At 40.8% G+C, this 25,421-nt stretch overlaps 1 protein-coding gene across 3 annotated transcripts in view; it reads right to left on the bottom strand.

The window, feature by feature from the left end:
* Positions 1 to 25,421, bottom strand: part of LOC306831443 (unconventional myosin-XVIIIa-like) — a 66,964-nt gene that overhangs the window by 12,213 nt on the left and 29,330 nt on the right. For all 3 annotated transcript variants that reach the window (XM_079355552.1, XM_079355554.1, XM_079355553.1), the window contains 22 exons: positions 24,612 to 24,750; positions 23,185 to 23,344; positions 22,893 to 23,079; positions 21,477 to 21,702; positions 21,190 to 21,299; positions 19,073 to 19,138; positions 17,121 to 17,249; positions 10,388 to 10,531; positions 10,122 to 10,211; positions 9,920 to 10,039; positions 9,709 to 9,826; positions 8,420 to 8,547; positions 8,096 to 8,250; positions 7,226 to 7,349; positions 6,879 to 7,079; positions 6,589 to 6,699; positions 5,537 to 5,641; positions 5,215 to 5,361; positions 4,915 to 5,028; positions 3,901 to 4,017; positions 3,337 to 3,420; positions 417 to 554 (listed from right to left, as the gene is read on the bottom strand). In XM_079355552.1, the coding sequence (XP_079211678.1) occupies positions 417 to 554; positions 3,337 to 3,420; positions 3,901 to 4,017; positions 4,915 to 5,028; positions 5,215 to 5,361; positions 5,537 to 5,641; positions 6,589 to 6,699; positions 6,879 to 7,079; positions 7,226 to 7,349; positions 8,096 to 8,250; positions 8,420 to 8,547; positions 9,709 to 9,826; positions 9,920 to 10,039; positions 10,122 to 10,211; positions 10,388 to 10,531; positions 17,121 to 17,249; positions 19,073 to 19,138; positions 21,190 to 21,299; positions 21,477 to 21,702; positions 22,893 to 23,079; positions 23,185 to 23,344; positions 24,612 to 24,750 (2,913 nt within the window). The remainder of the gene's footprint in view (positions 1 to 416; positions 555 to 3,336; positions 3,421 to 3,900; positions 4,018 to 4,914; positions 5,029 to 5,214; positions 5,362 to 5,536; positions 5,642 to 6,588; positions 6,700 to 6,878; positions 7,080 to 7,225; positions 7,350 to 8,095; positions 8,251 to 8,419; positions 8,548 to 9,708; positions 9,827 to 9,919; positions 10,040 to 10,121; positions 10,212 to 10,387; positions 10,532 to 17,120; positions 17,250 to 19,072; positions 19,139 to 21,189; positions 21,300 to 21,476; positions 21,703 to 22,892; positions 23,080 to 23,184; positions 23,345 to 24,611; positions 24,751 to 25,421) is intronic.

Raw genomic sequence — 25,421 nt, 5'->3', positions numbered from 1 at the left:
GTCCCTCTTCGGGTGACTTAACAAAAGAAGAAAGACTCAGTAACTGCTTTAAAAAATTTTAGATATATACGCATCACATTTTACAACTAAGTTTATTCTAATCAGTTCAGCAGAAATTGTGAATAAACTGACCAGTTGCTTAATAAAAAAGATACAATGACCATCTCTTGTGAAACAGCATAAGAGAACTTTAAAGATGTAAAAATATAAACATTTTAACATGGACATTTGCTCAGCTATACATTTGTTCCATGGTAGATTGTTATTCATAACAAAATTTCAAAAACATAAATCCTCATATGCTCAAAGGACATCTTCTTCTCCTCTTGTTTAATACAAAGATAAATGTAAGATTTGTAATTGCAGACACTCAGAGTACGTCATTCACATTCAGGATTCATAGAGAATTATCCCACCTCCAATCGTTTGATCTGTGTCCTCTCATACTCCAGCTTAGTCTCCAGCTCACGGATCTTAGCCTCCTGTCGGCACACAAGAGACTTTTCCACCATGGACTGTTCTTGGAACTCGAGCTGGTTCTGGAGGGAATGAACCTGCAGGAGGGACACAGACATACAAACACACATCAACACTCACAATCACTCCATGAGGATGAGCTTACACATAAACACCTTCTTTTTTACCTCAGTCTTTCCTATCCCTTGTGTATAAAATCAAACAGAAGGAACTGGTGTTATTTGAAGGATTTAACTTGTGTTAATAAAAAAAGTGTTTACTTCACACTTCATATCATTTTTTTTTCCATCTTTTGGTGTTAGTTGTATTAATTGTGCTGTGTACAAATGGTGCATCTAGTCAGAATAATAAGCTCTGTATAAGCCTATAGGAATGGTCAGAAGGAGAGCTTGGGGTTGAGTAATAGAGTCACAGTAATTTCACTGGCCTTCAGAGAGACCCGAACCACATGCAAAGCACGTTTGTTCCATCCGAATCGTTTTCTCATGACTGATAAAAGGAAGAAAGACATGTCATAACAAAAACCGGCCCAAAGGGTGGCATGGCACCTAATGAGGGACTTTGCTTCTGAGACAAGGAGGATTTGGAGCTCGCCTTTGATATTACTAAAGAAGCCAGATTTCCCTCCTACTGAAGATGAGATAACCACTTCAAGGTCAGATGCTTTAGACGGCTATCACCGCCTCCTCTGGCAGGTTTTAACAATGCCTCACAGCCTGCAAAGTGTCTCTAGCGAAGCCAAAAATATTCTGATGGGTGGGCCTTGAATATAACTGAGAGGAGCAGAGATTTGGCATGCATATATAGCTTAATCTAATAGAGACAGGGTCTGCTGTTAGAGGGTGGCAAGAGCTCAATTCTGTCCTTTAGTGTAATTATATTTGAAAGACATTCTGTTCAAGGCAGATGGTTTGATTTGTTTAGTCAACTGCACATCAATGCTTACAGGAAGGCATGTGTGTAATGTGCAACACACACACACACACACACACACACACACTAAAGATTGTCATATACTGATGAAATCCAGCTTTAACAGTCTGGAGGAAAATCATTTTACAAAACAAATCAACAGAGTGAAAGAGGATGCATTAATGCATTACACGCATGAAGTGTTAGAGGTTACGAAAAGCACTATGACTTTAAAAAAGCACTTATTATCAACAAGCCTAAATCAGGTGCATTAACCTTTCACCCCACAAATCCATGTTTATTCCAGCCTACAATCATTCCACTGAAAACTGAAGCACAGCAAACTGTGAGTAAATCAGCGAGGGTAGAAATGAGCTCAATCAGACAAGAATGCTGTAGTTGCAGGGTGATGTAACTAGGGTCTAAGGAAGTTAAAGGCAGCCACTGAGTAACTACAGCTTTGCTAGCATGATCATCCATGTTGCAAGTTTATAGTAAGAGCTCAAATATAAGTAATTAAAGTTGGGTTTTTTTTAAAAATTTTGTAGGGCAGTGTGTTGGTGCTTCAGAAAAGTAAGGGACTCGCATAATTGTTCAGCCTTGTAATCGTGTGACTGAATCTTTGCTGCTGAAAATGCAAACCAAGGTTGTTACTGCCTGTTTGACACCTACCCAGCTGCAGTGTTTACAAGCAATGAAAAATACCAATAAGAGAAAATCCATCATGTTTCTGTTTGATTACCATCCATGAACTCTTCATTGTAGCTTTACTGTCAGTTATAATTGAGAACATCAGACTCTCTCGTGACCTTGGTTCAAGCTCAGAGTTTATACAAACAGGGGCCACATTTCTAACCACTGTGGTTGACAATAACAAATGTTTATGAAGAGTGTTCAAAACGTTAATATGAAAGGAGGATCACTGTACTTGGACTGACACACCAGAGATTTACAGCTTGAGCCAATAGGAGGGGAGCGACGTTTCTATACTGTTACTGCTACATGGTGCATAGAGTGTCTGCATGCGACCACTGCGATCTCTGTGCACATAATTAAACTGCTGCATTATGTTTTCTGTTTGTTGTTCGCCGCTCTTTTTTGACATTCTGTTGGACTACACACATCATTGATGTAAAAGCAAATATAGTCATTATAGCGTTGTGTAGCAGACTGTCTAGATACAATCCGGAGTGCATATGTGAAAACGGTACACGACAGTGCTGTGGTTGTGCGTCTAAGTAGGAAGGAATACTGGCAACTACAAAAAAGTTTCAGATTAAAAAAACTCTCTGCTTTTTTATTTATGGTGTGAGGGTACCACAACACCTTCACAGTTCTTTAGTTGATTAAAATAATAATGTGAGTCAAGCATTAAATGTCCAACATACAGAAGTGAGATTTCCTATTTTTTCCTAATTATCAAATCACATTTGTAACGCTATCTGATGAACTAACACACCACATCATCCAAGAGTGTGTTCACACTGGTTTCCAATTTCCACCTTTTAATAACTGATATTGTTAGATTTAACATGTAGAATGACAGAAAAAACACTGATTGTGATAAATCTCTTTGGCAGAAGCAGGTTTAAATATAATCTCTGAAAGGAACAGAACAAGTGTTGTAAGTTTGAGCTCATGTTTTAACCATGAAAACAACACTGCCTGGTCTAAAAACACGAACGTTCCCTTTAAATATTAGCACTGAGAGGCAAAAGAACAATTTCTCCCTTTTTTCTATAAATCTTTGTTGATTCCCTCCATTTAAATGCAAATTGCATTGCTATTTTGAAAAAAAATAATAAAAGTGCTTGAAAAACTAGGCTTTTTGGTTTGGAATAATCAGAAACTCAGTGAAAAGCTGAAGTCTAATCAGAGAGAGGCGTTTAGGAAGCAGGCAGGTTTTTTTGGCAGCCACTTCAGAGTGCCCTGAGCATATCCTTTTACCTTTTCTTGGATCTCCTGTTTCTCCTTTGTGGCCTCTTCCAGCTGGGCCTGCAGGTCACTGATCTGGCTCAAGTCCCTGGCAGACTAGTTCGCACACAGACACAGACACAATCACACAAAGTAAAAACCCACAGAACAAAGGGCTTATTTTAGGGCTTTCTAAGAGAGAGGAGGTGTACAGTAAATGGTGATGTATGCTTTAATTTCCTGTAAATTTCACCCCTTCAAATGTACATGGCTAATGAAACTAAAAGGTCCTTGCCAAAGAATTTGTCATGTGATGTGCTGTCGAACAGATTGCATCTCTCTGATTGCAAAGCACACACTGTGTTCAGAGGGGGATATGTCCTCCAAACCTCAAAGCCACTCTGCTTACACATGCAGAGAGGAATATAATGTTAACATCAATGTTAAATATGATATACTACAATGTTTTCAACTGTGAAACAAACAGGAATAATCAAAGGTAGTATAGCACTTTTAGGCTCTGTCATAGTCTGTTTTACTTCGTCTGTCATGCCAATTAATTACTGTTTCACTGAGGTGTGAGGCTGGTTGGGTTACCTGGGCAACCGCAGCTTTATGCTTCTTCATCAGCTCATTCATGTCCTCCTGATCCTCCTCCGTACGAGACTGCAGGTCGTTCTTCTCTCTCTGCAGACGGCTGACCTGCTCCTCCAGCTGAGGTACACGGCGAGAAGGACACAGCACAGAATGACAGGATTTTATTCATGAGCTATTGAATATGATAAATGGTCATTAGCTGGCGAAGCCGTAGCAGCCCTGGAATTTCATCTAATGGCGATGAAACACAATCTGGACAGGGTTCTGGCTGCGGGATGAGACCAATTGGAGATAATCAATTGGCTCATTTAGGGGAGAAAAAGTGCAGCCAGTGCAGCATACTGGTGGTGTCCTATTAAGAGTTCATCCTCTGTGTTCAGAAGGGGGAAGACCCAGGCTCTCAATATGCATTCCCTAATCTGAGACTTTTACAAGACCTTCCCTTGTCATAAATGCAGCAATTAACAAGCGCAGCACAGGGACACAGTGATGGGTGTGTTGTCCCCAGAGACACGCACATCGTCAGTGTAGAGTCTGAAATGCAGGCAGTATTCTCATGAGAGAGCTAGTAATGAGCAGACGACAAAGCTTATTTGTCCATTAGAGCAAAATGCTAAAATCTGATTTGAGCCAAAGGGCATTTATTAATTTATTATGGCTTGATGATGTGTGCATATTTCTGCATTTTAGAGTGCTAATTTGATAAGCAAAAGTTCTCCATTAATTAAAGATTGTTTGTAGGAGAAAAAAAAAAGGAAAGCAAATATTTACTCAACAGTTTGACTATTTATCAAAAAATCAGCTTCTGCATTGAGATGAAAAAAGGCAGGTGTATTTCCTGCATAAATGTACCACATTAAAGACACAATTGATGATGGAAGTATTGTTTTAACCACATGTGCAGAACTAATTAGCTTTTAAGCCTGCTCACTCAACTCATTGTAATTGTGTTAGTGTGGTTCCAATCATACACTGCAACCTCAGGGCACATGACGAACAGATGTCAGAACTCACCGATAGCTTAGCTTTGGCCACGTCCTCCATTTGGATATGCAAGTCCTCTATTTCAATCTCCATGCTCTTTCGAGCCTTTACTGCAGCAGCACAAGTGAACTCTGACTCCTCCAGCTGTGAGAAGCATGAGGAAGGAAACCAGAGAGAAGGTGAGGGACAAATGTTAGTAAGCCAAGATCAAGGAAGTATCATCTTTATGAGGAGGATTTGGCTTTTCATCTTTTATATTCTCAAAGTGTGCTTGTTTGTTTTGGGGTTTTTTTCAGCATCACAAAGTGTCCTAGATCGTTTGTGCCGTACTTGATTTTTGAGCTGGGCGATCTCTCTCTTACTGGGGGCATTACTCTTCAGGTGGTCCAGCATAATCTGTGCATCCGCCAGAAGGACTTTGGTTCTCTTCAGGTCCTTCTTCAGCCTCTTCTCTGTCTCCACATCCCTTTGGCCAACCTAGTGGATGGGAAAACACACCTTACGAGCCAGTATTTTCCATTTTCCTATCTTCTTTTGAAAACCCATAGCAGCACCTCTCGAGACTCAAAGACAGTTTCTTTTCAATCAAAAGAATAGGGCACACTTATCGAGACTGCACTGACAGAGACCAGGGGCAGAGTTATAGATGTACCTGGTCCTGGGTGCAGAGCAGTTTGGACTCCAGCTCTCTCCTTTCACGCAACACTTTCTGCTTGTCTTCATACTCCTCCTCCAGCTGCACCTCCATCTGTTTCAGCTGCAGGACACGAGAACAGAGTGTCAGGATGCACAAACAGATGATGGGTGATAAACAAAGGCAGACAAAACACAGCGTCGACCATCCTGTTAGACACGCTGCTCACACACGTCAAAGACACACTGATCCCCCCTGAGCAGATCTGCTAGCCAGCAGATACATCAACATGCCTTTCAAACTCAAAAGTAATAATATATCAAATTCAATTGGTTTACTTTTGAAGGAATAGTTTGTTTTGGGTTTTTTTAAAGTTGGGGTTATATGAAATGCTATTTCAGTATTTACTTTATTATCCACACAGGGTCAGTCTGACTCTTGTTTGGAGAAACTGGACAGATTAATTTATGTATATGTAACACCATGGACAGAGTTTGGATCAAAGATTATTTTCCCTAGCTTAAAAAAGTCCCTCTGACATCATTTGATGTGCATACTATATTTCTGAATACGTTCACCAGTTTACCTTTCAGTCAGATGACCCTTTCTAATGGCACTACCTTTTTTAAATCATACAATGTCTGTACTTGTAAGCATCTAATCAGGAGCTAACATCGACTGACATCTACGATAAGTAATAAACTCACAGTTGATGTGCACCTTTTCTTATTATGTATGTGCAATAAAAATGATGTAATGAATTGTAAAGTATACAACCAGACGTTTCTGAGCCTTTAAGTGTAACTGTAACAGATTCAAGCTGTCTTTGTCTGAACAAGCTAACAGCTAACAGCTAACCACTGATGAACCGGTCCATGCACAACTTTCAAGATATTAAAGCTCAGCTTTAATAAGAATCTGTTAAAATAATCAACTTTATCACACATTTCAGGATACGTGTGTGTGTGTGTGTGTGTCTTAGTGCTGCCTCAACCTGGTCTGATTAACCTCGTCTTCATGGTGCAGACCCATTGGATAAATAGTTAGTAGTTAGAATGAGCAGGACCAACCTTTTTACTGCAGGACCGCCTGATGTCTTCCACTTCTTCATCCTTGCTCTCAATGTCTTTTGAGTGGTTCTGCCGCTGCCTCTCCATCTCCATCTCGAGCCGCAGCTTAGCCTGAGAACATGTAGAGGACATGCATATAAAAACCAGAAAATGTATGTACAAGCGCAATGAGTAGTATCTGGCCAAAATGAGATACAAACCATTTTTAAATATGTTCTCGTATTATTTGATGCATATGCTGTTTTTAGAGTACAAATATACATTTTGCATCAGTGCCACATGTTCTTTACCTGTTCCAGCATCTGGATGGTTCCAGCCTGTTCATCAAGCTCCTCCTCCTGGTCTTTCACCTTGGCCTCCAGGTCGCGGAGCTGCTTCTTAATCTTGGCCAGGGAGGCTTCATCCTTCGACTCCTGGGACGATAGATCCTGTAGCTCTGCCTCCAGCTGTTGCACCTTCATATTCACGGCGCACAATTCACTGTCTTTTTCCTGCAGGCGAAAAAACCCCCCCAAAAAAGACAAAGTAAAGCTCACGTCTGGACCAGCCACGTTGTGTCAAAACAGAGCAAAGAGAGCAGACAAGTAGTCCATGAGAGAGGACATCAGAGCGCAATAAGTAGTGTAAAGTAGCTTACCTGAAGCTGCTGGCGGAGGTTAAAGATCTCCCCGGTCATTATGTCTTTCTCTCGAGCCAGCTTCTCCCTCTGGCTCCTTTCTCTTTGTACCTCAGCCTGAGCCTGGTTCTGCTCCAGGTCAAATCTAGAACACACACACACACACACAGTTCAGCACAATCACAAAGTTGGTTACATAAGGCTAAAGTTCCTTTGGGATAAAGAGTAAGTAAACTACTGCTACTTTACATCAACATGAAGGCTATACAAGATATCCCTCACTAAAAAGATGATTCAAACAGCTTTACTAAGGGTACACAAGATGTAAGTCTTAATTCTGTTAATTTGCAGATGTGTGATAGATAAATTCACCCACAACACGGAGCCAGGCATCCCTTCAGCACATTTTTAACATCCGTTTTTATCCCTTTCCATTAGCCATCAATTTACTATTCTGTTGTAATAATGTGCAAAATGTTTTCTGCAATTGTCTCGGGCAGAAACACTTATGGTTAGTGAACTTAACAGCTAAGTGTTTCATGCTGTCAGCTCGCTGTAATTCCCTGTTTTTCTCTCTGAAGCGCAGCTGAAAATAATTTCACCCACAGAGCGTCTTCAATTAGCCACAGGGGAGAGATCACATTCTGCCACAGCGATAGCTTCTTGAGTGCTTAAAGTCGGAGTCATTTTCTCAGCTAATGCAATTCTGCAGATTACAGAACATCTCAGTCACTGTTCAAATGAAAGAGATCACGAGTGTTCTTCTGGATGGGTGTGTGCAAGCCCCGCCTTCTGAGGAGAAAGGGGCCGTATGTTCTCTGTCATGTTTCTTTATGGGAGGGATGTCGGCTAAACGATAGAAGGAACACCAGACCAGACAAAGAAACTGACTTCCTCTGCTTCTTCTCCAGATCGTGGTTGCGGCTCTGCAGGCCCTCTAGGTGCAGCTTGGTGTCCTGCAGCTCTGCCGTCAGTTTCTGGCACTTCTTCTTCAGCTGCTGCACAGAGCGCTGCACATCCTCATTATCTGTTTGCAAATCAGCCATCTGCAGCATGCAACACACAGACACAAATTTGTATTACACTTTCAATGCAGCTTATTGCCTGTCACTGTTATATCAAAGTGGCCACAGGCATGAGCTTATCACAGTTTGAAATCAAACTTTACAATACTAAAGTCACTAATCAAATAAAAAGGAAGAAAAAGATTCTTGCCCTTCTCTCCAGATGTCTTTTGCTCTGCTGCTCTGTCTCCAGCTTGTCATCAAATTCCTGCTGGAGTTTCTTTTTTGTGAAGTCCATTTCACGAATGGCTCGGTTGTATTTTATCCGCCATTCGCCTCCTGGAGGACAGACAAACAATTCAGAAAATGTCCGAGTGACATTTGGAAGTCTCCCGCCTCTAATAACCGCATTGCAAGGGTGTACAGCCAAAAAGGCTCAAAAGCTCAGGCATGATGGATGCCGTGGATTAAGGAGTGCGCTGTACTGGCTTCGATGGTTATCACATATAAGAACCGAAGTAATATAATCTTTCAGGAAATAAAACTTCTTCCATAAAATCCCGACCGCATGAGGTCACAAAATAGGACAGGAAACGACAAAGAAGCCTCTGCGTCTCCGCTCTAATCTTGGATAAACCTGTTGTAAGGATTCAGAGCACACCACAATAGTAGTTAGAGAAGGACATGTCTAAGTGGCACTTTCCACAGTTCTTAGCCGACCCTAATTCTGGAGCTGTCAGGGGCTATCAGAAGTATAACAGCAGCCAGGCAGACATTCAGGTTCAGGTTCATTTCCAAGCCTTATCATTTTAGAGGCTGTCCATTTCTCCTTCACATACCAACAGCGGCTCTTCCATCAGTGCTGCTCATTAGCATATATATAGCATAATGACAACTTGCAGGGCCACCAGCTCTGATCCCAACGATTATTTTCTCATTCATCTAAGAATTCTGATATGCTCTGTAATGGTTTGCCTGCTGAGCTGGGTTGAAGGGGAGTAGGGACACAGATTTCTTTTTCTCTCTCTCTCTTTTTTTTTTTCTCTCTCACGGACAATATGCTCTGATCAGGAGGTTTCTCTCTCAGCAGGTGGAGACCAATTGGGAACCAGCATTAGTCGTATGCCTGGGAGTGAACATCATAATCCCCTAGCGGTAAATCCCAAATTCGGAAGAAAATACTTAACAGCATTATGCGAGATGTGACCAAGTCTCACCGCCATGTCTCCTACTGGAGCAGCCGAACAAAGCTGAAAATTCCCACAGCTGCAATTAGTGCAGGGAGACCAGCACATAATGCTGGGATGAACCGTTCAGGAAATGATGCTTCTGACCTGAGCTGACATGGCCAGTCGGCAGGCCTGTACAAGAAGCTTCCCAATGTCATCAAGACCAATTCAAAACAAAATATGGATGGCCAAGTGTCAAATCCTCAAAGTTTGTTTCCTTTATATTGTAGGGATAGAAATAAATACATAGTAGGTTTTGTGCTCAACTAACCAGAGTCCTCATCATCGTCATCCATCTCCCCATTGAGTTCAGATGTTTTCATGAGCCGAGCCTCTATCACTTCCATCTCCTGAGATTCTAGTTGCTTCTTCATGGCATCAAACTTAGCCTGAAACAAAACAAAAAAAGAGCTTTTTAAGAATCAGAACTGCCTTAACATTATGTAGGAGCAAAGTGTATTTATATGAGTATGGGTATGTGCCTGAAGGTCCTTCATGTCCTTCTCCAGGCGGAGTCTCTCTGAAGTCTCTGTCTCCAACAGCTGTGACGCTGACTCACTCGTGCTTCTCTCATCAGCCAGTTCTGCCGACAAGTCTGCAATCTGGACTCAAAGAGACGAGTGTGAGAATATTTAACTAAAACAAAAGAGTCTAACTTGCTCTGTCATAGGCGAAGAGACCCACCCTGCTCTCCAATCGATCAGTGTTCAGTCTCAGCTCATTTCGCTCTTTCTCCACCCTCTCCAGCTTTAACTTCTGCTGCTGGATTTCCTCCTGGAGCACAGAAAATAGCTTCACAGGTTACATTTTAAATTACTGATTAACAATGTGATGCATTCGGTGGTACACTAAAGCTCGATGAACCCAACACACGACAATAAACTAGTGTGATGCAGCAGGGGGACGCAGGCAGAGGAATCTATGAGTATCAGGCAGAAAAAGCAGCTCACGTCTTTGCTTCGCATCTGCTCCTCGGTCAGCTGGACCTTTATGAGGGGCTGGACAGTTGTGAAGAGCTTCCACCATGGCCAATCCTTCACCCCGCGGTTCTTGTTGATGTTTTTCTGGATGCATCGGATGGCTAGATCCTGAATCTGAGGATTCAAAGGCACAAAGAACCCGTCACCAAAAGAAGATGCCGTATGGGAAGCACAGAATAAAACCAAACTAAAACTAACCAGCATAGTACTTATACTTGATATGTCATTCAATTTTCTTCTGATGCAATGTTACTCCAACAATAACACTATATCTGATATGTGTTCTTATTTAGCCATAGGTCCTGTACATTGTCTTAAATTCATGTCAATAGTAAGTAAATTAGCCACATGAGATGCTGATCAGTGTTTCCTCCTCCTTTTATTGAGGGGCCGGTCCGAGAGCCAGAATGAAAGCCAGGCTATGAATATCGCTGCAGACAGGTCTGTTTGTAACATGTAATTGAGCAAACTGTAAGAAAAAACAGTCAAACAACCACTTTAAGGGTAAATGTAGACAATATACAGTACAAAGAAAATTCTCAGCGCTTTACTTGATTAAAAAAACACAACGTGTCCACTGTTGAAGACTGAGCTAGAATGACAAAATTCCTGTACTGAGTCCGCCAGATGATCTTTAAACATGTGTTGCTTAAAATGATCTCAAACTCGAGTTTAGTAGTATCAAAATTCAAAATATAACTATATATAATATAAAAATCAACATTATACACCGAATCAGCTCATCAATGCACTGCAGGCAGTGGAATATGTATGTAGTGCTAAGACTAAGGGTTATGCATAATTTTGCATAGTTTGAGTTGACCTTTAAGTGTGAGCACTGCAGCTTTAGTTTGTCAGGCTTAAGTTTGCTTCATTTCCATTGACAGATTGATCAAGGGCTCGCTGTGAATAGCTTAAACACCAATGAGTGACATTAGTGAGACTGTGCTCATGTTTTAATCAGCCTTTGGTTAAACGCAGTATTTCAAAGTAGATTTTGAGTTTAAATACAGAGCGTATTGCAGTTATGACAGGTCACTTATGACCAAAGGATCATTAAAATATTCCCCCAAATTTTGCATATTTGTAATTACTCAGTGGAATACATGCCTTATAAAACTAATTTACTGCTACCATATCATCCTGGGCCCCGATGAACAATATTTGAAAAACATTCCACTCTTCATTCTTGTGTTATATTGTCTGTGTTTGGGCTAGCAGCGATCGCAGGACTTGCCAGCCTCCTCCAGAGAGTTTCTGCAGATTGTGTTCCAAGGCTGGAAGCTAATTTTTGATTAATTAAATCAAACATGTTGGCAGCTAATTCCAAGCATTACATATTTTCCATGCTGCTTATGCATGAGGCTCTCTAGCAGCAGCAGAAGCAGCAGCAGATTATGGGCAAACCCAATTAGAGCCACACAATTCTCAGCATCAGGTACATATCGCCCTGAAGGTACTCTCTATGACCAATTAGGATTTGTCACACAGTGAAAGCCTCAACACAGAGCAAAATGCAGCAAATCTCTGACAGAGGACTTAAGCGGGTTGCACTTGTCATATTTAGTCAAAAATGAATAGAAAACAAAAAAAAGATTATGCCACATAAGTGCGGTGGAAAAGCAGTTTGGTGTTCATATGACATTAAAAGGGTGTGACAGCTGTGAGACAGTGTGCTGTGAATTAGGATAGTGAGCCAATATGAAGACAAAAATGTGGTTTTGAATTCCCCTCCTCACTATTCTTCATTTACAGTATGTGCAAATAAGGATGCAGGCACCTGTATTACGTCTGAGCACTGTAATATAAAGCCATCTTCACATATACACTCCTGAGATTTTAAGAGATTGTTCACACATACAGATCACAGCAAGACACATGACGTAAAAAGAATGAGACAGAAGAGGTGAATGAAGCAACAGAGTCAGCTATACGGCACGATGATGAGACTAGTTGATTTATGTCAAAGCTACGTGGAGTTCAACAGAATCACAATATCAACAAAAGAGTGGAGAGGAACATACTGGCAGGACGAAGCACACAGCAGAAGTTCTGCTCTTATTATGCCCTACAAGAATGATTTGGATTGTGTGACTCTTCTGAATGTCAGTCACTGTGACATCTCACTCTTACATTAAAACTATACAAAGAAACGTACCCCATATCAGTGCAGAAGAGACATTTCACACCTTTAAATGCGTGTCAACATATCACAATGAGTCATCAAAAAGATAATAGATATCATTTTATCATTGCCCCTGTCTGTAAAAAAATAAACATGAGGTGAGAAATGTTGCAAAGAAGAGATTTTTTTAACATGTTTTGCTAGGGTTCGGTAGAGAACATTTCTTTGATTCCTAAAGGACGAAAATGTCACATACTCTGAAAATGTCATGTTGTCCCCTTGAGGAAACAGCTGAAGGAGGGGAAAAAAAACATGTGGTTTTGTCACTTAATGTCACATGGGCACGGCCCACTTTACAAGGTTAACATGCCAGGGAGTATTAATCAAGAGAACTCATGACTTTCTATAACGTCCATATGTATTAACAAGCAAGTGCCTAAAGCATCACTCACCAGAACCCATCAGGAATGCTTACTGAGGCAAATTATCATCTGTACAGCGCTTGGTATGAATGCATACTCCAAACAGAGCAAGCCCAATCACTTTTCACAAAAAACAGTGTAACAGCAAGGGTGCAATTGAATGTTATTATATGATGATTGTTCTCAAATTGAACAGCAGCATACTCTGTAAATCTTCCTCAAGGAGAGAAGGGTAGATGAAAATCACTTAATGATCCACCACAGCCCTGCTTTTGTTCTATTACTCTGGGGTCGACAAACTGAATCAGGAGTTACATCAAAAAGAATGAGATTCAAGAGGAGAAATATGGCCTTCAGATATTCATTTCACAAAAAAAATGTAACGTACAGCATATACTGGACGTATAAACCAATAGACGAGCAAAAAATCCAACATACTTCAGCAACTAGAGCAAGGATTTTTTTTTCGGCATCGCCCCAAACTTTAGATTTCTCTGTCTCAATCTCACACTTGGCTGCAGATAGCAACATCAGATTTCACAAAGTCAAACTGATATTTTTCAAGAGTCATTCGATTACTTATTTTCTGACGTTCAAGACAGTGAAACTTCTCAGGTTTCAAATGTCCAGTGAAAGCTTTCTGTTATTTGAAAGATTCAGGTTCAACAATTTATTACTGGAGTGTTTTAAAGCAGTGAAACACATGCTCCAAGATCCACAACCCCACAATGCATTTGAATGGGCCAGTTTGTATGCTTTAAAGAATAAGAAACAGAATACCCAGAATGACTTGTTTTTCTTAATTAGTTGTTAGCTAGGTTTGCAGCCTGAAAAAAAAAAAAAAAGAAAGAAAACCACGTGCCAGATTCTGTGAGCAAAAATATGTACTGAAAAGGAGTTATAAAGCTCACTAAATTAGACACTATGCCCTGGATCCACAAAAGGTTTGTGCTGCTTTACTTTGATCTAAACTTTGAAATTAAACAAAACAGGTTTGTCACTTTGGGTGCAGTGTTCAGCTCCGAGGTGAAGGTGGCTTTTCTCGACGCAAAAGGTGCAAACTGTGTGGGACAGGTTGCAGGTGCTATTTCTGTTGCAGTTGAAGGTGCTATTAGCGGGCGCAATATATTCTTCGTAAATGTGGTCCTATGTGATATTTGTTTCATTCATACAAAACCAGTAAGTTTAAATGGAGGGTTATGGCTATTTCAGGGCACTAATATCAGATTTTGTTTTAAGCGGACAGGGGCTACTGATCCCCATCTTTGTCCTCTGTTTGAGCTAAGCTAAGCTAACCTCCTGCTTTTGGCAGCATAAAGATACTACACAGAAATGAGAGTGAAATCAATCTTCATCTTCGTCTTTCTGTCTAAGTACAGAAAACCAGTCCTCGACAACCAATTTCACAGAAAACTTAGTAAGACTGTTAATAAGACTCTGAGGTAGATATATAGCCCTGGTCTGCTTTAGCTGTCATCAGTCTCGTCACATTTACTGTATAATAACATGTTATGTCCAAGCCTGCATAACTAAATTTAGATAAAGACCAATAATGTTAGTGGATAACGTGTAAATGAAGTAGGCTATATATTTATAATGGATACAGGAGACAGAAATACCTTTATGCTAATGAGTTTTTTACAATTACGTGGTTGCCTGGCAATTGTGACTGTGACAATTTCTTGCACATTATAAAACATCAGCCTGTTTTACTGTGATATAATGCCCTTTTGAACTTAACAGAGAAAATACACAGGCCCTTTTGCTTCCTCATTTGAACCCAAATCCATTACTTGAACTGTAATAACTGAGAGGAGCTGGAAGTCCATCCAAGTATCCAAAAAGGTCATATTGATAACGAAAAAATGGCAATTTAATTATCTCACAGGCTTCTTTTGCAATTACAAAAGTTATTTTCTCACTAACAGCTTGGCATACGTGAAGCAGAGCAGCCATGTTGATTCTGTTTCTGCTGTTTCATCACTAGCCAGCTGAAGCGGCACTTTCACTTAGATAGTAATCACTTAGATAGAGAGTGGGAGCAACCATGGGGCTCTATACATCACAAGAGGACATGTATGAGGTCAAGAGAGATGAACCCATCTCATGCTGGGAGAGAAATGGGAGAGAGATGGTAGCTGATGGGTGTGTAAGTCAGCAGCATGTCTGATGAAGGCTGCGTTAAAGGTAGAACAGTTCCACGTGCCACTATCAAATATCAACCCTGTGGGAGCTCTTGAGATGGATTAGAGTAAAAAGGAGAGAAGGTGAGGGTGATAGATTAAGAGAACACATTTATAATTAGTTAAAGATTTACTGCAGGGCTGGTTAGATCCACTCCATAGTGCAGGACAGACTAGTGCTAACATTAGCTCTGAAAGAAGGGAAATCTATCTCCTGGTGGACTCCAAGGCAAGAAGGCCTCTGACAGCATATCCTTCACCCACTTCATTCAAAACACAACTAAGGAAAAAAAATGTGAATCTTGATCTTTGTTTACTTTTGCAAGGATTTCTGTTTTAGTTTCAGTATTTGTTTTTGTAAATGTTTACTGCACTAAATCCTTTCTATTTTCTGTTATTCAAATGATATTTTGGAAGAAATGCTTAACTGATAATTAAAGAGACACTTCACCTTTTAACACATGAATCTTAAATTAGGTCATATATGTAGTAGAAATGTGAAATAATTTTTTAAGTTGGTGCCTTCTTGACCGAGAAATGGCAGAAAGTGTCTTTTTGGCTCATGTGGATGAAAGTCCCAGACCTCCGAGAATGCATAGCACTGCAGGCCATTCCTCCTGCAGCTGCAGGGCTCTATGTACAGTCTGTCTACAACACATACGGCTGTTTCCTCAACTGATTCTGAGATTTCTTTCAGAAGGGATTGGTATCTTAGAAATTCCTGGCAGCAAACGGACTCTATGTCTGTGTCCAAAGGCAAACAGTGAGAGCACCAACACCACCAGTCCGCCCCAGCTTGAGCTGGCCCGGGCTCCTCATCCTCACCGCCACCGACAGGCAGGTCTTGTGCCTCGGCTGCTGAGACCTGCCTGTCGGCCATCAAAATCTCCGTCATCCATATCAGTTTGAAGTTGAAACGCACTTTTTTCGCCATTGTCTTTCCTTCTCAGCTTTCTCCACATAGCCTGTTAGCAAAGCTTCCTGCACAACGTTTTAAAAACACTACCAGGTTTTTTATGATACAAAGCTTCATGCAAATAGATGAAGTATCCCTTGAAGCACTATCACAGAACAGGGCTCGTGATTGGGTCATTTAACGCAGCACTTTTACAAGCTGTTGATAGTGAAAAATAATAGACAACAATTTTATCATCGTTTTTGTGTATTTATGCCAATCACGTTCATTTGGCTCTATTAGGTACTAGTTGTGCAGCATACTGCCAAGAAAAACATTTTCCAAAACAAGCTATTTTGAAATTAACTTCATGTTGCAATTTAAAGATCAATGTACATCTTTTCTGAGAGAATGTATCCAATGTTGTGGTGCAGATTTAAGTAAAATCTATATAATGACTATGTGATGAAAGATTCACTCAACTACCAGTAGCTTCAGAGTAATGGGTTCATTATAACGATTCTCTCTCGATCTATTTTACATAATGAGAAAAAGTTTCCTCTAATTTTTTTTTTTTTTTTTTTTTTTTTTTTAAATGAAAACACCAATGCACTTCTACACCAAACAATCTATTTGGTCCTTAGCACTTGTTTGGGGAAGCATGTTTACAAACCGGCTTGTAAGTATAGTTTGGCTACGCAGCTCCCCTGAAAACGCTTTGTTACAACCAACCTCCTCTGCTCTACAGCTGCTGATGCTCACAATATTACTGCGATTTTTTTTGCGAGTACCGGTGTGAATCTCAACACTTTTTAATCGATTTTTAATAGCCTTACAATCAATCTTTACATCCCTAGTATGTACTGAAAACACTGAAAGCTAAACGCCCTGGAGCTGTTATACCAAACATCAGCTCTAATGAAATACCTCCTGTGCAAGCACTTTACTTTGGTCAAAATTAACAGTGACATAAAAACTCTTTATTTTGTATGACATAGATACAGCTATCTGTTCTGTGTGGGTATTATATCAACATTTGTCAAATGTGCTGTTTGTCTATGTGTGACGTCAGACCTACCTTTCTCTTCTTGAAAGCTTGTCGTGCCAGGTAGCCCCTGCATGCAGCTTGGAACAGGGTCAGATTACGCTTGGTCTGCTCATCCCTCTGTTCCTCCAGTTTAGCCAAGGTGCCAGCTCTGAAGAACAACTAGAGCAAACCACAAACAGACGTAACACTGAATTATCTTATTAGCAAAGGATCAAACTATCGAAAGCTTATGTAATGCTTATTTAAGCCTGGCGGGGGGGGGGGGGGTGTCAAATTCGATTTACAGGCCTGATTAGGTGTGAAGAACAAGAGCAAAATAAAAAAAGAAGTGGGATAAAATGTAAGGATATAAATTCAGTGAAGCAGTTAATCAATAAGAAGCGGTGTAATCTATGGACAAGTCAGTCTTATCTACGGGAGAGAGCTGTTGATTAAGCTATAATCTCGACCATCAACCTTGTCTGTTTCTAATCTGAACATAGGTAAACAGGTCATGGAAAGCAGATCACGTCACAGCCTGTCGATACTTCAGAGGGATTAGGCAGTGTGAGTGCATGCCAGATATGATGGCAGCAAGCTATTAAAATGGATGGATGATGGACTGTTGCTACCCAAGGCCTCTTTCCAACAAGTCCCAGTGCTTTATAAATGAGCAAATCCATATGTGGTGTGTAAACAAAGCAGCCCTGGAAATGATGGAGCTGCTTTCGTGGGTGAGTCTGCAAACCAGTAGGGAGGAGGGATGCATTCAATGACATCATCATTTGCAAATAGTTTATTTTGGGCTTTAAAAACTTTTGCACTCATCCTGTTTTGTAATGTTGAAGTCTCTATCTACTGAAATACGACATTATTATGATGGCTTTTCAACAAACTAAATAGTTATGTTATTGAAAAATGTTCAAACAAAAAAAAGACTAAATTGAACGCTAAAATAAAAAGTCATTTAGACAGTATATCATTTTACTGTTTGCCCCTTCTTCATGTTCTCGAGGACAGCTACTGCTAAAACATAGCATTTGCTAAAAGCTAACAACAAATCAGGAAATTGCCCAAAACACCCAGATGCACTTGTCCAAAAGAGAAGGAGACATTTATTGTGACAGAGCGATATCTGAATAACACGTTTTGCAATGTCAATACAATAAAATAAAGTGAGATGATTTTGGCCAAATTGGAGCAAATTGAAATATCCTTTTAATATGATGGTCAGATTGTCTGTTAAGGAGGTATCTGCTTTTCATACATGAACATGCAACATGTCTCAGGAGTAATTCACTGCGCTAAGGTTACGTGGGCCTGCAGTAATTAGCATGCATGTGAGACAGGTTGCTAGGAAGCCACCGGAATGCTTTGTGAATGGCCAACTGTGCTTGTCTACGTCTAAGCCCATTTCACACTCCACAAAGTGCAGCACCGTGTGACGCCAACTCCACATCACTCCTGTGTCATGTGCTTTAAAAGAACCCTGTATAGCACGCATGTATGGGCGCATGAGTTCCACTGTTTGTGTACATTATTGTTCCTTTGATTTGCTTCTTGGCTTATGGCCACTTCCCTGGCTAATAGGATTAGACCTCAGGGTGCCCGCCAGCATTTACTGTGATTACTTTACAACAGTTGTATTGAAAAACAAAGAGAGCAATCAAAGCGAGAATTTGCTCTAATGACCTGAAGAGAAAGATTGAAATGCGGCCACGTAGTAAGGTAAGGTTGAGACATGCCCCTCGGGTATCTGGTGACTAAAAGACCGGAGGGGCGAGCGTGGCATGGCAACTTTCCAGAAAAGTCTGGAAAACAAACGTCAAAGAGGGACAGGTGTAATGACATACACACCCCCCCCCTGATAGCAAGTGTCGTAAAAATAAAAAATAAACATGGATAAGTGGAGCACTGGGCTTTAGGACGTGAGAGTGACCGGCAGCAAATGTTTCTCTCTTTTTAAAGCTGTTTATTTCTCTGAATTTGGAAGCATTACTCACCCTACTTAGGCCCATGTGGTAGCTGCTCTTCTCCAAATCCAAGGACTCCAGTAGCTCCTCCACAGCCTGGGTAAATGCAAACACACACACACAGACACACAGACAAAAACATACACACACACACACTTAGTCTTTGAACCAGTGGATCCAGTGGGAACCTCTACTGACACTGCAACACTTCAGTAGTCCACAGTTCCCAAAAGTTGCCATGCTGAACTAATGGTACAGGGCAGTTTCCAGGCTTCTCTCACATCCATTCCCAACTGGGTTTAGTTTTGAAAGTAAGCCTGGGGAAAGTTCGGCCCTTTAGAACCTCCCAACCCCAACCACAAAACCCAATTACAACTTTTTCACTGAGAATCCACCTGCTGCTGGCTAACTCCTCGGGACCCCCTGGTGGTCTTGGCCCTATTGCAGCTTTGAACACACTTATAAGGCACATAGAGAGATGGAGCATCAGCCAGCCTGGAGCCTCTCTCTGTCCATAGCAGCCTGTGCACACTGTAGGTGTACTGTTCTCTTTCTGCCTCTTCTCTCTGCTTGAGCCTGCAGCCTGAAAGAGCACATCTAGATTACACCAGGAGAGGTTTGCCATGAGTACTATGGGGCTCTTGTTTGCCAGTGTTTCCACAGAAACTCAGCCCCAGTACACAGACGCAGTTGAAAAAGAGCTTCTCTCTCTCTCTCTCTCTCTCTCTCTCTCTCTCTCTCTCTCTCTCTCTCTCTCTCTCTCTCTCTCCTCTCTCTCTCTCTCTCTCTCTCTCTCTTCTCTCTCTCTCTCTCTCTCTCTCTCTCTCTCTCTCTCTCTCTCTCTCTCTCTCTCTCTCTCTCTCTCTCTCTCTCTCTCTCTCTCTCTCTCTCTTCTCTCTCTCTCTCTCTCTCTCTCTCTCTCTCTCTCTCTCTCTCTCTCTCTCTCTCTCTCTCATACAAGGCTTCTGTTGCCAAAAGCTCAACATGGACACACAATTATTCATGAATTTGCAAGAAAAATCTTGACCTGCATTGCTAGAAATAACAAGATATGTTTATACTATTAAAAAAAAATTGCTACAAGATGCCTCTGTTTTAATTTCAAATACTTACAAGTCATCAAATAAAACATTACATCATATGTAAAACCTGATTAAGTTCATCTGTGAAACGTTTTACAACATGATAAGGTAAGTGTACAGAAGACTAATGAATTAGAGCAAATGGCTCCAATACATTACCTCTTCTACTCTGCACTGTCTGTTATCATGTTCATGATGCTGCATGTTGTCTGTCCATACAAGATGCCTAAGATTTGTGACATATATTTACTTATATGTGTTGAATGTCACAACAATATTTTGTAATGACTGGAGTTGCTACAGGTGAGCTATGGCACTTCCCTTGAATCTCTTCGGGTTTACATGTGCACACATGATCTTCAGGATGTACGGATCATTGAGAGAGAAGACATGTCTATTTATATATTATATTTATGGTCATGATCAAATATTTTCTAAAAGGCTTCATGGATATTACGCTTCACTGCAACTGGAGTACATATGACAGGAAGTCCACTTCCATGTGAAACTGTATCCTCTTTATGTAGCATGAACACTTGCCTGTCAATACACATTGAGGTATCAAGCTGTAGCGCCAGTTGTTTCACATTATGACAACTTCAAACTTTCTTTTCTATGTGTAAAGTGAACTAATTTGTTTGGGTTTTTATTTATTTTTTATTTTTTTTTAAATGCCTCAAATGTCAAATAACATCGGGAACAAGGTGAAACACAAGTGCCTTCATAGCAACAACAAAAGCTGTTGACAGCTAGTTGCTACATTACAAAAGATGATAAGCTCCTTAAGCCAAAATGCTGATCTCCCTCTTTAACAAGCATGATATTGATAAGGTTAAGTTGATTAGATCATTACAAAGGCTCTGATTGATGAGGGTTTACTTCTCTGTCAGTTGGCTGCTGACAAACCAGGGGCAGACGTAATGAAGCTGCCTCCTCACCACATTAATCTTCACTGTGCTAGCTTGGCAACTGGTGGGGTCGTACATTTCCCTCTCCCCCTCTCCCTCCCTCCCTCTCTCTCTCTCTCTCTCTCTCTCTCTCTCCCCCCCTCGTTGATTGACTTACTCTCTTCTCGTCCTTCACAATGTAATTTCTCCCGTGCTTCTTGGTGAGATGCGGTGCCAGCACGTCAAATCGCCGACGGAACTCAGAGAACACCATGTGATCGGGGTAACCTGTGAAGGTCGGTGGTGAATGACATCATTGGGTTCAGGGAACGTTTGAAAAATGAAAGAGACATTTTCACATAAGACAAATATTAAAACAGATTATTTTTGTTAAAATACATTTCAACAAGGAGGTCAGTGTTTTCCCTGTGTGTTATTAGTCTTTCGTTTAAGCAGTCAGCTCACCTTGCCTGTGGATCCGCAGAGCATCGAGTAGCTTTGAGCCTCGGAGTTGAGCACGGAGCAAGGCTACATCCAGCTGCATTAGGCCGGGATCTCCAGTCTCTCCCTGAGCATCACATTCCCCTGCTTTGAACAGGGATCCACTCAGAGCCTTCAGGGCGTCTGCCTTGGGCAATATGCAGTGAACAAAGTGTACTCTGGACCTCCGCACCATATCAAGGAGAGCGTCCTGGGAACGATAGAGCCGGGTTAGGGACTCTGAGAGGAATAGGCAAACAGCTTATGTGGTATTTTACACAGTCAGATTTTTGTTTCCATTCACCAAGTACTTCACATAAAACAACCAAATGCTATGCATGCTGCACATAAACATCTTACAACATATTAAGAACTCCTGAACACCGACATGCAGGTTAAATCTACTATCTTAATTCTAAATATTGCTGCTGCAAAGAACGTAAAAACTCAGATCTCTGAGCTAGATAAGAGCAAAACTACAACTATGTATTTCATTGTATACATTCATCCTTCATACATCAAGGCATCCTTTAGGTATATTTATGTTTCTATGCACTGTACATTTATGGGATTAAAGCAGATTCCGTATCAGGCTTTTGGCTTTTTGTTTTTACATTTTTTTGATCATGTACTGAAGATTTTAAGTTCCTTCAAACCCAATGATTAATTCCCTGATTGGACAATGGACCCTCTGTCCACGGTCCTGTCGAAATAAAGTAAATAAGCCCAAAGCCTAAAAAAGAAACATTAAAAAGAAATCTTAAAAATAAAAGATCTGGGACGGTTTTCATTTGGAGCCACATGTACCATCCCTTTTTTATTTTAGAAACATCTATGCCCTCCAAAAGCAAGTCTTGTTTTGTTTGTCATAATTTCTACTTCATGTGTTTCTTGCTTTGAACCTGATTATAAGAACAGTTCGCCCTTATCAGTGTCATGTGCAACTACAGTAGGAAGCTAATGTTTTAGAAGAAGCCTGGATTTATAAATGTCTGGGCACATAATCTGGGGTCTTGCAGAATCAGCCAATAACAACGACTCTACCAGGTAATGAGGTTGGCAGCAAGTAACTGCAAAAATGTTCTAAAATTGCTCTTTAGGTGCAGCCAAAATACTGGCTATCATCCCATCCATTTCCTCTAAAACTGCACAAAACAATCTGAGACTGAACACACAACTATTAAGACTATCAGCCTTGATACACTAATCACATCGATGTGCAAAGTCATTTGAAGTGGCCTGTTGAAGAAAACAAACAGGAAGTAATCAATGGGAAAATAAGGTGTAAACTTCAATGTGGACTCTCCGTGTTCTTGGAAGGAATTTTTTGAAATTCAGCAGTAAATGAAAGATATCAACAGAATATTTGACAGACAGCTGAGTCCCATCCTCTCCTCTCACCACTTGAAGCTTGATCTGGATGCACAATGATTTCTTCTTGATAGCAGCCACCCCTGTGGTGAAGGTCTTTCTCATGCTTGTGGCCCTACGCAAAGACAGCTGGGAAACACCTTCAAGGCCTGCAATGGACCCTGACAGGACTGTGGCTCCACCTGCTCTGCTCATGTACAATGAGCTGATGATTTTCCTAAAAGAGATGCAAAAACGTCAGCCTCAAAGTTTGTACAAATCCACCAAGTAAAACGTACAGCAAAAACAGGCGTCCTTCTCCTACTCTGTATGGGACACTTACTTCTGGGAGTCCTGCAGGAGGAACGCAGCGTTTGTGGCAGCAGGATTCTGCTTGGCATAGTTCAGCCAGCCGCTGGCATTGTACTCCACCCAGTCAGTCCCGTGACTGTGGCCCAGCAGGAAGTGGTTATCTTTTTCACTCTTCAACAGGAAAGTGTGACCTGGTGGAAATGCAGACGGTAGAATGAGATTTATCAGTCTTCATACTTAATAGTTAATAGTCACCTATGGAAGCTCAGGAAATGTTTTTAAGGTCTGTATGGACGGTTTATTAAGGCAAGCTGAATTAATCAGGTGTGTAAAGTTTTACTCAAACTAAGTGATACGGTGAAATTCAGACAAAGAAACACAACAGGGCCCATTTAGTCTCTTTGTTAAGTTTTGATGTGATTGTTTAAAAGTCATGAAAAAGCCTGTAACTACATCAACCATTTGACTGAAGTATGATGTAGGATGTAAAACATGGTTAAATATAAAGTAACAGAAGAGCATGGAAGGTTAAGAGAAACTTTGCCATTTATTTTCTTTGAGACAGATTTGGAGTTTGAAAGGACTTTTTTTTTCTTTTTTCTAAGCTTTAAACTTCGGAGCAACAGTGTTCAAGGTTGCTTCAATAAAATAAGGATATCTTGTTTTATCTTCAGTGAGTGACTTTCATTTTTATTTCAAGCTTTGTGCCAAAAGCTTATATAACTGATCCAAAAGGTAACTGGACGTTTCACCTCTTATCTAGAACCGAAGAGCATTTCAAAGGAGAGCTGAAGCATCTTCAAGAACCACGTCTGCTCGCCCTTTTTTGTTTTTTGTTTTTCATTATTCAAGCGAATTACAGTGACCTGGATGACTGAGGCTCTTCATAGACATGCTGTTATGTTTTGTACTTATCTCGCTTACCTCTAAACATCTATATATATATATAAAAAAAAAAGAAACACCTTGATGTCTTAGCTCACAAAAGATCAACTAACAAAGATTGGAGATAAAAGACTCTACTGACTCATCTATACAGTTCTAACAGTCGGGTGGTGCTTTGTGTAAAGTCTACAACATTGATACAAATATTTAATTCTTCACGACAAAATACAGTTAATTACTTTTCTAAGTTTATTTTCCTGAAGGAGCTGAAACCTCAAAGTTTATTCTATTCTCAAAATAACCCCAAATAATAAAAGCAAGCACGTGTTTTTACAGCATGACATTTCAATAGAAGTTCAGTTGTGTTTGTATTAAACACTGTTTTCAGCTTTTTCCAATAAATACATCCATCATTGTTTCTCTATTTCAAATTCCATCTCTTTGCAATCTGTTTTAAGGGAGAAATTGAACGATTGTTATGCGACGTATTGGCTTCAAATTTGTTTGTGTGCGTGTATGTATGTGTGCGTGCGTGCGTGCGTGCGTGCGTGCGTGCGTGTCTCCTCTCCTTGCCTTTACTCTCGCCCTCAGCGGGCCCGTAGTAGCTAAAGAGACGTCCCAGCAGGGTCTCCACTGAACCTCCAGGCTGCAACGCCTCCTCCTCCATCAGCCACAACAGGCCCCGTGCCTCGTCCGTTCGCACTGTTCGTACCTGTCCAATAAATGTGTTCACACGCTTAGAAACACACCCGAGCACACGAAAGGTCAATCGCACTAAGTGTAATCCCAGTGTGAGCATTAAGAGTTCTGTTTCACCTTCAGGATACAGTAACACTCAAGGAACAATGACAGAGAATAAACTAAAAACTTCCCTGATCACGGCTCCTCCAGCTTCCCTTTCAAAACACCTCTTTCATCCTGTTTTCCGTAAAAGCTTCGTTTTCATAAGCAGTACCTCATTCATTAGCAACAAACAACCTTGCCACAAGGACGTTTTGATCACTTAAGCTATTTAATGGGAACACACTCATGAATAAGATGATATTTCAGCCCTTTTTTTGTTTATCCACCTTCTGGGTTGAGAAAGCAAAGCAGCGACGACTTCTAACAAAAGATTGATGAGAGCGCTCGCCGCGGAAGTTATCGTTTCCTTCGAAACTTTTTTCCTCCTAAATGTCAGTAAAATTAGTTTGCACTATGTCTCCCAGTGTGAGCAGGTTGTCAAGGGCCTGATGGTAAGACCAGGATCCCAAATTAAAGTTTGAAAAGCTTTGTTCAGTTTCTGCAGCCTCGAGCAGTTGCTGCAATAATGGAATCATCGGTTTAGTTTTTCTGTTTAGAAAGGAGTTGCAAAGGAAGAAGAGGGGCAAGAGTTAAAAGGTA

This window comes from Symphodus melops (assembly GCF_947650265.1).
Source record: "Symphodus melops genome assembly, chromosome: 11".
NCBI classification, from domain to species: Eukaryota; Metazoa; Chordata; class Actinopteri; order Labriformes; family Labridae; genus Symphodus; species Symphodus melops.
This window is presented reverse-complemented; position numbering and strand designations above follow the sequence as displayed.